Here is an 18,018-nt window from a genome sequence, read left to right as displayed (position 1 = left end):
CCTGCGGGTACAGCTGGCGTACTGCGCGTAAGGTTCTCTGAGCATGGTGGGTCCTGCTGGAGCAGTTGGTCATTGCGCAGACGTCCCTATTCAAGGTGAGTCTTGCGGGTCCAACTGGGCTCTGCTGGGACCTACCTCTTCAAGACATGAGAACATTCTCTTTAGTAAACAATCATCAAACAATTAGAACCAAGAAGGCAAGAAATGGTAAAAACATAAAATGGGATATTTTTCCGTTTGATGCCTATAACTACAATTCGTTCCCTTCGTCTCCTCAAACCATCATATATTTTCGCATCCGTTATACCCTCTTTGTATATTTAATGGTAACTAAAATGTTGAAATTAACAGTCTCGTAATTCAAATCCGTCAAGCCTGGTCTTGAGATCCTCATGTGTGTCGCAGACTAAACGACAAAAGGTGTGACATTACCAAAATATCCCTCAACTTCTTCACAAAAACATAGATTGCAATTCCTCCAGTGACCATAGGCTTATATTCGCTTCAGGGTAAATAGCTTATATGGCCATCAGGCCAAAAATACATTTTACATATCATCAAGCTGCTAATACATTTAACTTCGAATTGTATAATTTCATTTCATTTCTAAATATGATAACATATCGCTGTTTTACATATTCTAACCGCACACTCTCATTGAAGTGAGTACATTTAACGACACTGACAATAATTCAAAACCGTTACAAGAATAAACTAAAACAACAAGTATACTTGGCTAAACAAATTACAAATTCAATAAAATTAATGACAACATAAGATCATTCTTTCACTGATTCTCCATACACAAAAAAAACGAACTTCTATTCAGTGGCGTAAGATAGCGTTTCTACCTCATCGGGCCGCCAAAACGATTTCTCGACACATAACATTCCCTCGTTGTCCTTGTTGTAAGTCATTCGGATTTTCCAATGTAAAGACTTTGCCATCTTTTCAACCTCGGTAATGGTCTCAACATTGTCACGCACGATCAGTTTACCTTCCGGTCTCAAGATTCTGTCAACTTCCGCCATTAATGATTGTAACTTGCACCTGTGACAAGAAAAATCACCTTCAGTTATAAGAAACATATAATATGAGAATTAATGATGAGAAGCCGATACATTACCTTTTCTTAACATCAGAGAAAAGATGATCAGCATGAAGAAGATCATATGTTCGCGGGTAAGTGCTGAACGATTCGCACCAATCATGATATATTCCAAAGAGTCCACGCTCGTATATAATCGGAAGCGTATCCGGCGAATCAAGAGGCACAACGTTCATCACCCAAATCTTTAAATCTCTCATTGCAGCAGCAAATCTAAAAATTTGTCAAAAAAAAAAAATACAAATTAGATCAACTGAAATCACATTTGACATGTTACCCGACCCTCTGATTTTTCTTACCCTCCGTATATGGACCGCATGTCCATGACATTTCTGACAGAAGACCAATCGATTCCTAGCCCCTTTAAGTAAGATTTTGAGACAACGCGTTTCCAGTTTTCATAATCAGTAGTGAAGTCCTCGGGTCCGGGCTTTCCATAAACTCCAACCTCACTACTCTTTAGCCAGTATGGTGGTGACTCCACCCTCTGTGGCCATGTCTCGGGCCATTTTGAACCGCGTACTGATTTGTCGGTTGGTACTTTATGCATGCATGCTTCAAGTTTCACATTCCTGCATTCACAAAATCATGTTATGTTTTAAAATATTATAAATAATATATAATCCTGAGTTTCATTACAGAACAATATATGTATGCATGTATTTATATTTATAAAGCTAAAAGTTGAGAAATCTTACCAGACTGCATCAGGGTCATCTTTGCTTTCACATAGCGGTGGCTCGTTTTGTTCTCGGTTCTCATAGCATTCATTAGATGTCGACTTACTGTATATTGCTGCACCGACCTCGTTCAATTTGTCTTTGTTGATCACCACCAACTCCCAACACATCGCCTTAGTTAGTTTAGACATAGCTGCCACAAGATTAATCACAAAGAAGTTAATTTTTCCGACACACAAAGTACGCACTTTGCTTTTCAGGTTATTCCCTAAAATGAACATCTTGTTTTTGACCCGTTGAACCAAGCCATTAGTAAACATTTCTTGGTATCTTTTATATATTTTTATGTATTGTCTTTTCCTACTGCTTGAAGTTGTAACTACTTATGACTAGGGGTGCTAAACAAACCGTGTTCGCAGGTTGATGGGTCCAACCTAACACGAACCCGAACCCGAACCCGAAAATCATGTCAGACACGTGAACCCGAACACGACACGCATATTCACGGGCTGTGATCCAAAAGTTTTTTATTTTTTATTTTTTCACATATTAATACTTTAAATTTACATTTTTACAACTATACAAATGCATATAAAACAGTTGCATTTTATTTATAAAATATGACAACTTCTTTTTTAGTTTTAAATTTTTTGCATAAGATAACCAACCAGTTTAATTTATTACATAAGATAAAAATAAATAAATGGGTCAACGGTCAGCCCATTAAGATAAACAGGTTCACGGGTTTGACCCGAACCAGTTTATACCAAACCCAAGAATTTCGTGTTAGGTTGTGACATGACAAAAATTCACACCCCTACTTTTGGCAAATTCTGTATATTTGAAGTAATAAATTGAATGAGAAACATAAAAAGGTATAAAGGTAATCATCTCACGCCTTCCCATATTTCCACATCTTCAGTCTTATTCTGGTAAACCGGGGTTGCAGACCATACAAAATAACCACCAGGTCGTAGCACACGGTTAAGCTCCAACAAAAGTTTACCACCTATAAACATAAACTTTCTTAACATTTCATTATAATCACAAAAAACGAAAGATTTAATACTTATAAACAAGACTTAAAATATCACCTTCAATATGCCACGGGACTCTGCAACGGGCACAATGAACGATATCAAAGATCTTGCTTGGGAATGGCAGCCTTTTGGTGCCCATAACAGCTGAAATGGCGGGAATACCCCTTTCTAGTGCAAATTGCACTTGAGCCTCGTGTTCATCTTTTGGTGCAAACGACATTGCAATAACGTCCCGCTCAAAAAGATACCCCCCAAAACTAGCGACTCCGCATCCGACATCTAAAATCACTCGGGTTCGTTTGCCCCACGCGATATCAGGGTGTGACTGCAATTATGAAACCAAAAACAGATCATTTTTTATAAATATATTCAGAGTTTTACTGAAACAAGATAACTGTTGAAATCATATTTGACACGAAAGTTTGGATAAAATTCGTTTTGGGTCAACCCAGCCCAGCCTGTTTCGCATTTTGACCAAGCCCGCCCGACCAGCCAATTTTGCCACACCAGTCTGGACAAAATGCGTTTTGGGTGGTCAACCCAACCTGAGCCACCCAGCCAGGCCCGTTTCACATTGTGACCAAGCCCGCCCGACCAGCTCATATTTTCACCTCTCTATTTGAACCTAAAGATACTAGCGTTTTGGATGAAATCATATTTGACACACCAGTTTGGACAAATACGTTTTGGGCCAACCCAACCCATTTCATTGTGACCAAACCATCCCAACCGGCCCATTTTGCAACCTCTAATCAAACATAGCAATACTAACATTTTGGATAAAATCTATATAATGAAGGGCTCCATTCTTGAACTGAGTACCGCCACCAGGAAACGTAAGGTACTCCCCGTCAACTTTGACCCAATTTTGATGCCCTTTGACCGCAGCAAGCTTCGTGTGTGGGACATTACTGTACCAAATCTGAAAAAAAAACAAAAAAAAACATGTACAGTTTAGTTAGCATGCACACACACTTTATAAATAATAGGTCACAATATTCACCTGTTCTCTGCTTCTAGGCCACTTGATGGGCGTTTTATAACCGACCGGCAGTGGGACAAGACACGTAGGTGGGTCCACCGGGCAGTGCCGTTCCCTATGTTCATAATGACTCCTTCCGTGTAGGTGTTTAATGGCTTCTAAGTTATCAAGACACGGAATATAATCCGGGCCAGCAGTCACATTACATGTTTTCCAAGTTATCGATGGCTTTTGTGATTGTTTCTCAGTTGCTGACTCAGCAGCTTGTGTCGAAAACGCCCTGTTTTGCGCGTTTGTTTCTTTTAATATCTCGGATTGTGTTGCAGCCGATAAATCTTCCGTCTTGCTATCACTCGAGCTTTCTTCCACTTCATCTTTCTTTTCTGGTTGGTTTGAATCAGAATTTGAATTCTCGCTTTCGTTTGAATCAGAATTCGAATTCTCGGTTTCATTTGAGTCAGAATTCGAATTTGAATTCTCAGTTTCATTTGAGTCGGAATTCGAATTTGAATTCTCGGTTTCATTTGAGTCAGAATTTGAATTCTCACTTTCATTTGAGTTGGTTTCTTCTGAGTTTGAGTTTTCTTCAGTTGACTTTGACTCATCTTCATTTGTACTAGACTCCTCATTTTGTGTGGTTTCTTGATTATTAACCGAATCATCAGATGACAGATCGCCTGAATTGTCTTCAAATTGGGAAGATGAAGATATCTTGGTGGTGTCTTTTTGCTTTGACTCTCTAACAACGGGCAAGTCAGAAGTTTGACCCGGGGCAGCGGATGATGACATGAACATCCATACTCCAACCAAACACACCCCGACAATAATTATAATTGTAGCGGTGGAACATGATGATTTCTTCCCATCGACCCGGGAATATCTCCCCTGAGCCATCACTACAAACTACTGGTTTTCTTAAATTATCCTGAAACGGTCAAAGTTTAAAGTCAACCGTTTAGTACACTTCACTAAACTCCCAAAAGGATAGTGTTTCAAAAAAATGTACAAGAAGGCCAACATGGTCATTTCATTTTTATAATTGCGAGAACCCGTTACCGGAAAACTCACGTACTACCCCCCCCCCCTTTTTTTCCCTTCTTCCAAAGGTTAAAACGGTCATTTCATGTCATAAAATCTATCACTTTAGCACATATAACAATCTTATCTTATTCAAATCTCAATTATTGTATTAACCTAGCAACCACAGTATCATATACGACTAGATCGAAAGCTAAAATGCATCAAATCCAGATTATAACATAACTTGCATCTATATGTGAAACATTAAGATTTGTTTCAATTGCAGATCATATTATAAGTATGACACTGAAAATAACTAATCTACTGCAGTGGCAGAACACTTAGTACCTAAAAAGCTCAAATCACTTCATATCAATTCTAAATTTAGCAAGTAAACTTCAAAACACAAGATCAGTAATCAAATTACAACCCAATATCCAAATCTACTAAAACACACAATAATGAACAATAAAGAACACAACCCACCAATTTCAGAGCTGAAATCAAGTCAAAACAGCAATCTTTGTACAAATTACAAAAACCCCACATAAAATCCCAAAAACAAAACCACACAAAATCAACATTGTTTTACTAAAGATTCCACCTTTATGTCTGAAATCAACTCAAAACAGTAATCGTACAAAATACAAAAATCCCACATGAATTCCCAAAGAAAATATATAAAAACAACACTGTTGTACCCAAAATATGATGAATAAGCAGAAAAGTTTTCACCTTTATGTCTGAAATCAACTCAAAACAGTAATCTTTGTACAAAATACAAAAACCCCAGATGAATTACCAAAGAAAATATATAAAATCAACATTGTTTCACCCAAAATATGAAGATTAATCAGAAAAAGATTTCACCTTTATGTCTGAAATCAACTCAAAACAGTAATCTTTGTACAAAATACAAGAAACCCAAATGAATTCCCAAGGAAAATATACAAAATCAACATAATTGTACCCAAAAAGTTGAAGATTGAGCAGAAAAGGTCTCACCTTTATGGTTGTTGTTGAAGATCTGAGGCTCAAAATGTTAAGTTTCAAGACTCAGGAGGCTGAAGAAATGGTGGGAAGCATGAGTAGTGGGACTCAGTGAGGCAGATAGATATATATACAAAGAGAACGAACGCGTATTGGTTGTAATTAATGACAACAAGAGTAGATCCAGCCCACCGACGCTTTTTTACATGAAATGAAATAGTAATAGTAAGGTAGATCTACAAGAGTTACTGGATGTGTAGTAGTAATATTATTTGAAAAGGATGGATTTTGACATTTTGTTGTAGGGTATCAAGAGTTAATTGTTTTGGAGCAAAATAGTAAGTGGGGTCTTACAAGAAGAATTTTAAGAATTAGGGTTATTGTACTTGTAGGATTTTCTTACTGTTTAGTATTGATTTGTAGATGCAAAGAGAGAGGGGGGAGGGTTGTTTTGGTGTGTGGATCGGAAGCCTATGGGCGTGAAAAAAAGGGATCGAAGGATTCAAGAATCGAAGGTTGATTGTGTTTTGTGTATATAGAACAAGGGTGAATGTCACCACAGTCACGATATATTGAACCTTCTCTTTTTGTTATGTGAAGATTAAGTCAATTCGAGCCTTGTTCTATCTATCTTCTTTCTTAGTATTTGAAAGCTCTGTTGACCGGTTGGAAAACTTATAACAACGGTAAATGTAAACACGCATCAAGAAGAATTTGAAATGGGGAGGAAAACTCATAATGATCATGAGTAGATGATGCTACGAGTCGAATCAAGTGTAGTGGCAATAGTAGAAAGATCAGATAAGGAGATCATGAACTTACGTGTTCATTGAAGGAAAAAAAGATGGAGCTAATGACGAGAAATGGAAGCAATAAGGGAAACAGTTATCGAGTAAATAATCATCAATCAACAACTAAATAACAAAATTTAGTCAGGTGGAAAAATGACAATCAGAGCGACCAACCAGATTGCGCAAGGTCGATTTCCACAAGTTTACATGTGAAGACATTGATGGTTAGCTTTATGCGAGTGAGCAATTCTTCTCCATTGATAACACCCCAATAGAAGCAATGAAACAAAGATATGTGCTCGTGCATGTGGAATAAAAAGCCCTTCAATAGCACCACGATTATATATATACCAAGGTAGTAAGTAGTAACCATATATGATCTACAATAGGAGTATGTGAGATAACTTAAGGCATGTTTGTGGACTCTTCAATTAAGGATCCAATGAAAGAGTTTAGTATTTTGTTTCAAAATGGATAATTAAAGTAATGCCAAAATGCATTTCATAACTTGTAACACCCCTAAAATCCAACCAGTTTTTCGATTATTAACAAATTTTGTATCATTATCTAACCTAAAAACTTGTATGGTTTTACGCTTGATCACCTGAAATCACTTTTGAATATACGTCAGCTTTACACATGTTATAGTTTTATTACAACTTGGTAGGGTGCCTTAACGCGATCCCCCATTGCATATTCACTAAACTATACACACAAAAATACCCTGAGAGTATGGTAACCCATTAGTACAGTTGCCAATTCAGGTTTAGTTTTATTTAAGCATGATTATTGGTATGTTTACCAGCAACCCGTAACCATATAGGTATGAAGTTTTGTTAGTTATAGATGCTTTGTATAACTCTTTCTTCATTGAAGTAACTTGTTTTCTTTTACTTCATTAGCGGGGCGGCTCCGAGGATTTAAATACCTCGGCAGAGCTGAAATAAAAAGGCCCGTATAACTTAAACAGACTATGGATAAAAAAAAGGTTTTTAAATGCTAGATTCGTGCCTAAAATAACGGAACTTGAACATTTTAATTGAGGGGCCGAAAATATTATAAAAGGCAAACAAAGAACATAAATAAAAAAAACTAAAAAAACCCAGCTGTTACATGGTTAATAATTTGGTTTGGGCTATGAAAGAATATATAATTAATTTGGGATGTTCAATGTTAAAAATTTTTTAAAGCATAATTGACCAACTAAATACGCATAATATTACTTAAACTAAATGAGCTAAAATCTATATTAGTGACAGAACTAAAACATTTTAACTAGAGTGTCGCAAATTGTTGTTTTTTGCATCCACATGTTAATATCAAAGGCATATGATTAAGTATTATTTCCTTACTTTCTCTCTTTTATTAGATAAATAATCATTAACCGGCTTACGTTAAAATAGGATCACCAATAATTTAATTTTTCAAAAAAGTTAAAACTTTCTAACTCTCTCTCTCTCTCTATATTGATTTCACATGTATTTTTAAAAGATAGAATAGAACTCGAGTATTGTTTAAGATTTTTATTATAAATATATTCTTTTAGATAAATATTTTTTTAAAAAAAAGTAAATATGTTTTGTTTATTAAAAAATAGAGTAAGTCATATAAATTTATAGCCTATAAAATCAGTAGACTGATATAGAAAATATATTAATTAGATAGAATTAAAAGAAAAAAAAGTCATTTGTCATGTTAAATCATTTATTAATAAATAAACTAAAGTAAATTAAACCTTTAGTACGAAAAACAAACTAAAAATATATTAACACCTTCAAAAAAGTGATGTGGATAAAGGTGACTATTGACAATTTGTGTCAGAAACCATAACTTTCGTTTAATAACAAAATATTAATTTTCTTTCTAACCAACCTTCTTTTTCTTCATTTCTTTGTATCTGCAACTCACATCAACATAACTTCTACCATTGTAAAAAAAATTAAAAATATATAAAAAATTTCAGGCCCCTAAAAATTAAGTGCCTCGGCCGGATGTTCGACTCGCCCTACCCTGGAGCCGGCCCTGTTCATTAGTTTCCCTTGTTCAGTTAGATTTTAATTAAACCGTTTATGATTGATTATTTAGACCACACATAACTCATGCATAGATATCGGATATCCAAGTTAAAACAAACTGGACTAATAATAATTGCTAAATTAGCACTTTTACGTGCACTCCCAGATATTTTAGAATTTCATGTGATGAGTGACATAATGATTAATGAACTCGTCGTTTTGTGATCAAAACAGAGCCCTCACATGCATTCAAACAAATATATATTTATATTCATTATTATACACCTAGAACTGAAAATCATACTATCGACCCAGCTGGGCAAACCGATGGCCCAAGCCCAAGACCCGGATACAAAACAGGCTCAAGCGTGACCTTGTTATCATTCTCATCACAATCAATGAGTTTGCAACATACAATAGCATTTTGATTATATCATATCAGTTCAAGTATATGTACAACATTAAATCTAATGATTTGATATATGATTTATTAATGAAACTCTAAGGCGCCATGGTGGAGTGGGGTGCAATTTTTTTTTATCACAAAGCAAATGAGGATGATAAGAGGAAGGACAATTAGAACTAATAAAATAAACTTGCTTAAAATGTTGATAAAATGATTCAATAGGGAAATTAATCTATTTCTTAAAAGTTAATAGCATATGAAAACTTTAAATATTTAACTTTAAATTTCAACACTTTCATCTCTGATTTCTAAATGTTAATTTTAAAAAATTTTAAACAAATTAACAAGTCAACCTATTTTTTAACGGGTCGTGTTCGGTCGGCCCATGCTTATACGCGTTGACATGTTTAATAAAAAAGGTTGTATCTGACTGTCAACCAACTCATGATGTTTTTTTTTCTTTTTTTTATGTGTTGGGTTAAGTTCTTGTTAAAAATTACCTCCCCTGGTTCTTGTTTAATATCTTTGTATTTTTAATTTCTCATACCTAAAAACAAGGCTACATTTCAATTTGGCTTAATTTACTTTTCAAAAATATAATTATCTAACTATCTATATAATTGCCTATCATAAAATTCTATGTGTCGCTCTCAGGTTGTTCCCCCAATTCTCTAGAGTCACCAGATTGCTTGATTTCTAAATGTAGGCTTCTCATGCATTTGACCCGAATTCATGGGTATGGGTTTACCAAACCCGGATAGTTTTTAAACAGGTTATAACATCTCATATATTTATGAATCTCTTTTATAATCAAACAATAATTTTTGCGGGTCATGGATCTCACCAAACCCGGATAACTCCTAAACGGGTTATAACATCTCATTTATTTGTGAAATAACTCCTTAATCATCAAAGAATAATGTACACGGGTTTTGGGTTTTACCAAACCCTAATAGCCCCCAAATGGGTTATAAGATCTTATTTATTGGTAAACACTATCATTAAACCCTAATTTAATTTATCTTCTTTACATATTCTCTGTTGCTGGTCTATCATCTTCATCGTCGGTTAACTTCCGATACTACCCTCCATTGTCAATTACATTAACATCCCCCTTTTCATTAGACAAATATTTGTGTTCATGTTTGTTCATTTAAAAAAATCAACATGCTCGTGTCCGTTTATGTTTGTTAATTAAAAAACTATAAAACCTACACATCTCAATTGAAAAAACTCAGACGCTAAAAAAATAATAACAAACTAATATATATGTATTAAATTAAAACTAAACTACGTTAAAAAAATAAAATAAATCATCATAAAATAGTAAAACGATTAAAATAAAAACTTGAATAGACCCCCGTAACACGAGAGGATCAAACTAGTATTCCATATATATGTATTTGTTCTTTTGTTACCAATAGAATAAAATAGACCAATTATTAAGTCAATGGCCGTCACGTATAGTATGGGTTTTGCCGACCAATGAAAAAAGAATAAAAAAGAATAAGCGCATCACCTACGTATGTATGTCACCGACAACATTGGTCCAGAAGTTTTATACAACATCGTCCTAGGTTAAATTCTTGTGGGTCTGTCACTTACAATTTATGCCACAGCAGTAACGTTAGCATCATTTTTGTACACATCGAATTTTCTCATTTCTCCACAAAACATATTCAAATCAAAACACGCTTTCAGTAAACAAAAGTACGAAACACGTTCCGATGATAATAAAAATCAAATAATAATAATCAATAAATAGTTTAACTACATTTTTATTAGATAAAACATGTTGTGTTAAAGAGGCCATGTCTAACATGCCTGTTTAACACCACACGCTTAACCAAACATATCAATATTTAAAAAATACCATGGATATGTTAAATAGCAAGTTAAGAAACACTTTTACCACAATTAATGATTCGATACATTTAACATGGTTAAATATAAAAAAATAACTGACACATATGAGTGATATGACACGATTTGCGTAGCGTGGCTAAATCTAAGAGGTTTAGTAGCACAATAAGACAACACGTATTGCACGATTATTGATATGACCCTCTTAGCACAGTTAAACAAATATAAGACATAGCTAATATTATTTTAGAATAAAAGTTACCAAATTTACAATCCATAAAATCCTTAACGAACTATGCTAGCCGCTTATGATAGGGAATGCAATATGATATACTTGTTTATTTATAAACTTGTAAATCTACATTATTTTGACGAATGAGTCTTAAACGCACCAATCTACATGTTAACCCATTCAACACATTTGTGATATTCTTGTCTTAAACTGCTTAGGTGGGTTGGACTCGTTTAGACACATTTGTTTATCGTATTATTGTTTCAACCTATCTATAACCATGCCCTTTTTACTTCATATCAAACTATATCGTGCAAACGACTCATGTAAACTTTGTAACATTTTCTTTGAGTGCATGAATGTATACTTTGTGCTTGTTTCTTTCACATATAGAGCAAATCAATATGAAAATGTTTGCAAAAATAATGTTTAAATTACAAGTTTTATAACCGAATCATAACATATAAACCACCAAACCAAAGCATGAAATATCAATCTGATTTGCGGGATATACATAAACGTTGGGTTCACAAACATTTGTAAACATGTTAACATCAAATAGAATTTGTGTAAGAAACAAAATTATCACCTCATCGCAAACAGTTTTACATCCTCTCCGAATTTATTGCAGTAGATCGCAAGAGATCCATGTTTAGTGAGACGATGAAGACGACTGAAATTAAAAGCATGATAAAGACAACTAATAGCTTTGCTTCTAGGGTTGTGGCAATTCTAGGTTCTTAGTGGTGGACTGGTTGTTTGCCACTGTGACGATAGTTGAACAACCTCAGCAATAGAGAAAAGGGTGGCAACACGATGGAGGAGTTAGATTAGGGTTGGGAAGGATCCGACTTTCAGATTGAGGATTACATGATAACGTTTCAGACTTTGTTTCCCCTTTAGTTTTTATTCTATATTTGTTCTCTAATAATAAATGTTGAAGTTATTATTTCACACCTTTTTAGCATCCGTGTTTCGTACTTAACGTCTGACACATCCAATAAATCAAACCTGTTATAACATTATAAAAGTTTCATAGTAAACTGTTAACCTTTTCTCACCTAAACATGAATTTGAAGTATATCTATAAAAAGGGATGATTCACACCTCTTTTTTTTTTCAAAATATAACTTCCAGTTATTAATTGCTTATCAAGAAAAGTATAATCTGGTCTATCTTGTTGTATGAATAATATTAAAAAGGCTTGACCCAAACATAAACCCAAACACAGACCAAACACATAAATAATATTCATCTCTCTCTCGATTTCTGCTGAATCTATATCTACTTTTCCTTGACTAAATCCTCAAAACAAATTATAAATCACATCATTGTTGTCGACGGTAAGCCAATTCTTGATCCCTTCAATTTCTTTCAAGATTCATACTTTTCGCAACACTGATCTAATTCCCACCTGGGTTTTACTGAGTTTTCAATTTGATCGCATATTCCATCTGGCTTTATTCGATTTCGCATCACATAATCGGTTCTTGAAGTTCTAATCAATTAGGGTTTTGGGTAAACTTTTAGGGTTTTTTTTTAAATTTCAATCGAATCGATGTGAATTTGTTTCAGTTCTCTTGAATTATGAGTTGTTATGTGAATCCTGAAGTTTTAGGGTTTGGTTTTGTAATTGAATCTTGAATTTTGTTGGGGGTGATTGCAGGGGTAGAAATGTCAAACAATAGTGCAGCTGCGTGTGCAGAAAGAGCAACAAGTGATTTGCTGATCGGCCCGGATTGGGCGATTAATATTGAGCTATGTGATCTTATCAATATGGATCCTGGGTATAATTTCTTTTTTCCATTATAATTAATTTATTTATTCATTTGCAATCTTGTAATGTCAAGTTAGGTTTTGTTATATTGTTACAAGACATTGGATATATGTATAGAAAGTGCATAACCTTACAAATTAATTATGCAAAAAGAGCCGTGAAATAGTAACCGAGCTTTAATATTGTTTCTATAAAGTCATTCAATCTTCTGTTAACTTAAAAAACCGAGTCGGTTTTAATATTGTTCCATTTATGTGATGGAACAGTTATGAAAACTTGGAACAATATTGAAAGTTTCAGTGGCTCTAATGGAAAACTTGGTTACTATCAGCTGACATTTTCTATGATTATAATTATTATTTTGTGATTAGAAACTTTTTATAATAATATGCTATGAATGTAAAATGATGTGTTCATCTTTTCTTTTAAGTTCTCCTAGGACTATTCTTAATTTGATGATTTTTAGTGGTTTTAAGTCGAGGTTTATGTGCTTGATTTTGCAGGCAGACAAAAGACGCTCTAAAGATACTGAAGAAGAAGCTCGGGAACAAAAATCCAAAAATACAACTCCTGGCTCTTTTCGTATGTCTTTCATTGCACACTGTGAATGTCGTTATTCATGTTTCATATATTCCTTGCATGCTATGTTAACGGTTTTTAATATTTGTTACTTATTCTGCTAGGAATCAACATTATATCAAAATCTTGTTTTTGTAATTGATGATTAGGTACTGGAAACTCTGAGCAAAAACTGTGGAGAAAACGTATTTCAACTGATTATCGAGCGAGACATTTTGCATGATATGGTCAAAATCATAAAGAAAAAGGTGCCTTGTTTGACAAGTTTCGTAATATCTTTCAGTCTACTTACATTAACCACGCTTTATGTTACTAAATTAACTTAAAATTTTCATATTACAGCCAGATTTAAACGTACGTGAAAAGATTCTTATCCTGATAGATTCATGGCAAGAAGCTTTTGGGGGCCGTGGGGGCCGGTACCCACAATACTACGAAGCATACAATGACCTGAAGGTATTGATTGATAAATGATATGTATTGGAATAATAAGTTTTAATGTTTGTATGTTTAATTTAACATGTTTTTACCGTTTTGTAATTTATAGTCTGCGGGAGTTGATTTCCCACCAAAAGAAGAGAACAGTGTCCCGTTGTTTACACCGCCACAAACGCACCCGGTTGTGCAACCTACTTCACCGTATGAGGAAGCGGCTATTCAGGCATCCCTACAAACCGATGCTGCGGGACTCAGGTATTTCGGAGTTGACTAATATCATCGGGTCAGACACTTATTGTTATATTGTCATCTCATGAGTTTTTCTTCTAATTATTACCATGATTTTATTGAGTAGATTGTAGGGATGTTGAAAATAATATTCTTCACTTATATATATCAATGTGTAACGTATATAACTAATATAAATAGAATTATACAAGCTGGCTTGACAAGCCACAGCAGGCTCCAGCTTTATACGAGCCCAGCTCGAGCTCAACATTCAGCTTGTTAAGATAATTGTTCCGAGCCCGCGACCTTTTACGACTTTAGACTAGCCTTAGAGGTAGCGAAATGAGCAGGTCGGTCAGAATTGGTAACAGTTTTAACCGGGTTCAAGTCAAAACGGGTAATTTGTTAATATGGTTCATGTTCCTTTTGAGTTGACTTGAAACACTTTGTTTGACCATAACCCGAATCTTTATACACAAATGGGTCAAAATTGCCACCTGTGCACTTGATAGATAATAATAAAGTTCGTATTTTTTTAATGCAGCTTGTCAGAGCTCGTGAACGCAGAAGGAATAGCGGATGTGTTAATGGACATGCTTTTAGCTTTAGATCCTAAGAACCGAGAGGGGGTTAAAGAAGAATTGATTGTTGACCTTGTTGACCAATGTCGTTCTTACCAGCAACGGGTCATGACTCTTGTAAATACTACATCGTAAGCACCTTTAATTTCTTTTCCAACTTAATTATATAAAAGTATTGACTTTTTGGTTTTTTTTTTTTTGCAATTTTGACTAACATAATTTTGACTTTTTTGATCTTTTTTAGAGACGAAGAGCTTCTAGGTAAGGGTTTGACTTTGAATGATACTTTGATGCGTGTTCTTCGCCGTCATGATGATATTGCAAACGGTGTGGGCCCTACTCAGCCCAGCGTGACATCAGCAACCGGAAGTTCAGTAGCTCCTCTTGTGAACGTTACTCACGAGGATGACGAGTCTGATGATGATTTTGGTCAGCTTGCACATCGGTAAAAATATAATTTGTTTTTTACTTTACATTTGACATTTGTTCTTGAAATTTGTGTGCAAATGTGGCAAAACACGAGTCTAGTCTTTGGTGTGCAAATGCTCGAGCTCAGATTATTTAAGCTCTTTGGCCCATTAATAATTTTCTAAGCTTGAGCTCGGCCCTTTTTAAGAGTTTTTTAAGGTCGAGCTTGGCTCGTAAATAGTTTTCTAAGCTCAAGCTCGGCTCGTTATTAGTTTGTTTTCAAAGCTCGAGCTCGGCCCGCTAGTGGTTTTCTAAGCTTTGGCTCAGGCCGTTAATAACTTTTTAATCTCGAGCTCAGCCTGTTAATAATTTTCTAGTCTTGAGCTTGGCCTGTTTATAATTGTTTAAGCTCAAGCTGGCTTGTTCACTATTTATCAAATATTTTATTATTTTGTTAAATAAATATATAATTATTTTCTATTTGTTATAATTTTTTATACACAACAAATAATATGATTTAGATATATATATATATATATTTTTTCATAGTATATAGATAATAATATTTATATTTTTATTGTATAAAGGAAATTTTACAGGCTAATGAGTCTAGTTTATTTAAGCTTGAGCTCGTTTAAGCTTGGCTCGTTTACACCATAATAGGAATTTTGAACTGAATGAACCAACACATATTTCTGCTATTTCAGGGGACAGAGCCGGAACCAAAACACCTCAAGAACCGAAGCACTGCGTGCAGCCCCACTTATCCCTCCTCCACCCGCGTCAAAAAGGCCCGTTGCTTCTGATTCAGGCCCGATGGTTGACTATCTTAGTGGTGACACCTACAGCTCTAAACTGTCAACAAATCCACCAAAACCACCGTCCCCGCCCCCTCCGTCAGATGATTACATAAACCCGACTGCAACCCTTTTCACCAGTCAGCCCACATACGATGAACCCAAGCCCGTTGACCATTCACCTTTCGGTCAATACAGTCAACCGCCTATAGTCTCCATCCCGCCACCGCCCTCGAAACATAGCGAGAGACGACAATTCTTTGACCAGAATCACAATTCACTATCTAGTAGCGGGTCGGGCTCGTCTTATGACAGCTTGGTGGGCCAGGCCCAGAACCTTTCGCTTAATTTGTCGGGCCCGCTCAAGAAGGAAAAAGTGGAAGATGCTTTGTTTAAAGACCTTGTGGATTTTGCAAAGGCCAAGCAGTCACCGTCTTCTTCGTCTTCGTACCCAAGTAGATCCTTTTGAGGTGAATTGAGTTTATGTTTGGATGGTGTATGTTATTAATGGAGGGATTTTATTTTTATTTTTATTTTTTTTTATTTTTGTTGTTGGAGAATAAATTGGATTTGTGAATTTGTGGGTGGTTGTGTCATGGCATTGTTACTTGGTTTTGAGTATGTAAATGTGTTCTTTTGGTTGGTCCCAAATTATTTCTTAGATTATTATCTCTAAATAATGTTTCTATATTATTTATTTTATTAGAAAATTAAAAATATATAAAAAAAATGATTAGTCAGTAAATTAATAGATTATTCTAGTACCAATAATTATGTTTTTGGTAATCGTTTGGTAACAACTGCGGTCACACGTCTCATACCCATAAAATTTTCTAAAACCAATCTCATGTCAGGTGTCATACATGTCCTGTTACCTATACTTAGTGTTCAGGTTTTCGAGTTTATGGTTCAAGTTTTGGAATGATTTGTTAGACTTCATTTTCTCAAGACATGGTAAAATATAGGACTTCATAGACGCGGTCAAAGACTTTTAAAAAGTAAACAGCTGTGGCTTAGATTTATCTTACGAGGTTAGTTATTCTTATTCATGTACTTTGTTGGCGTTTTGCATGTCTCCTTTTGCTTGTCATTTTGTGTCTTTCTTTTCCAAAAATATTATGTGTTCATGTTATACATTTGTGTCAGGTTTATGCTATTGGCAAATTATGCTTCTAATATATATATTTTTCAGGTCCATAATCCATATATGGTTCCTGAAGTCGAATCTTTATAGAATTAGTCTCTATTCTTTTGGATAAGGGTATGTTGTGCTTACATCCTACTCTCCAAAACTCTATCTATAGCTTGGCCATGAGTATGATTTTACTAGGTATGATTGTTGTTCTACTCAAGCACACAAAAAAATGATTGAAGTAAAACATGCTAGCGTAAAACAAACAAAATCCCATCAATTCTAATTCATTAACATCTTAATTCTTTTAAAACATTCCAACTTTTTTCACAAACATTTAGCAAAACAAACGTTCTTTAAGGCATGTTTACGATATCAATAAGTTTCAACCTGATTAAGTTCATGAAACTTTAACCTTAAATCAATTACGAAACCAAGAAACATGTTCCTTTTGCTATGTTATTTCCTATATTATAAAATTAGGTTAGAATACACTTATACACAAAGCTTAAGTAGTTTTTAGTTAAATAAAGGCTTCACGTCAATTTTAACATCTAATATTCATATTTAACTAAAAGTTAAACTTGTATTCTTGTCATAAACAATAACAACTGTGTGATAACTTATCTGATTTGGGTAGTTATCCAATATTTACTTTTATTATTAAATTTCAACTCGAATACAATTGAATTACGCTTTAAACACTTGCACAACTTTTGGATTTAACCCTTTTGTTTTATAATGTTTTAAATAATATCTTTTGTTCTTTTTTATTCTTCTAGAATGTATTATTAAGTGTATTATTAACTTTTCAAAATAAAATATTAAATACTTTTGCAATCCATATATAACCAAAGTTGTCTTGATGAGTTAAATGGTATCGCTTCTCTAAAGATCAAGGGTTCAAACCCGGTATAGATTGTGAAGCATAATTAAAAGTATTTTAGATGG

The 18,018-nt window shown here is 34.4% G+C and overlaps 2 protein-coding genes across 3 annotated transcripts; one reads left to right on the top strand and one right to left on the bottom strand.

Moving 5' to 3' along the window:
* Window positions 1-569: 569 nt before the first annotated feature.
* LOC143554563 (putative methyltransferase PMT24) lies at window positions 570-6,035 on the bottom strand. The gene is made up of 9 exons (XM_077044288.1): window positions 5,836-6,035; window positions 3,832-4,735; window positions 3,601-3,750; window positions 2,883-3,153; window positions 2,687-2,797; window positions 1,807-1,981; window positions 1,408-1,680; window positions 1,127-1,321; window positions 570-1,050 (listed from the first exon to the last, which is right to left on the bottom strand). Exons 2-9 carry the CDS (start codon window positions 4,702-4,704, stop codon window positions 822-824), a joined length of 2,277 nt encoding a protein of 758 aa, XP_076900403.1. The 5' UTR covers window positions 4,705-4,735; window positions 5,836-6,035; the 3' UTR covers window positions 570-821.
* Window positions 6,036-12,340: 6,305 nt separating this feature from the next.
* On the top strand, window positions 12,341-16,564 carry LOC143554546 (TOM1-like protein 3). 2 transcript variants are annotated; one of them, XM_077044275.1, is made up of 9 exons: window positions 12,341-12,470; window positions 12,794-12,914; window positions 13,408-13,486; window positions 13,633-13,731; window positions 13,826-13,939; window positions 14,031-14,176; window positions 14,694-14,861; window positions 14,975-15,175; window positions 15,846-16,564. In XM_077044275.1, exons 2-9 carry the CDS (start codon window positions 12,802-12,804, stop codon window positions 16,402-16,404), a joined length of 1,479 nt encoding a protein of 492 aa, XP_076900390.1. In that variant the 5' UTR covers window positions 12,341-12,470; window positions 12,794-12,801; the 3' UTR covers window positions 16,405-16,564. The 2 variants fall into 2 exon arrangements, with proteins under 2 accessions (XP_076900390.1, XP_076900396.1); XM_077044281.1 differs by having other exon boundaries at window positions 12,455-12,645.
* Window positions 16,565-18,018: the final 1,454 nt, after the last annotated feature.

Source organism: Bidens hawaiensis, unplaced genomic scaffold (genome assembly GCF_021521415.1).
Source record: "Bidens hawaiensis isolate Kalapana, Puna unplaced genomic scaffold, B.hawaiensis_p1.1 tig00001032_1, whole genome shotgun sequence".
Lineage (NCBI taxonomy): Eukaryota > Viridiplantae > Streptophyta > Magnoliopsida > Asterales > Asteraceae > Bidens > Bidens hawaiensis.
The sequence above is the reverse complement of the archived record's forward strand: the minus strand, read 5'-3'. Positions and strand labels throughout refer to the sequence as shown.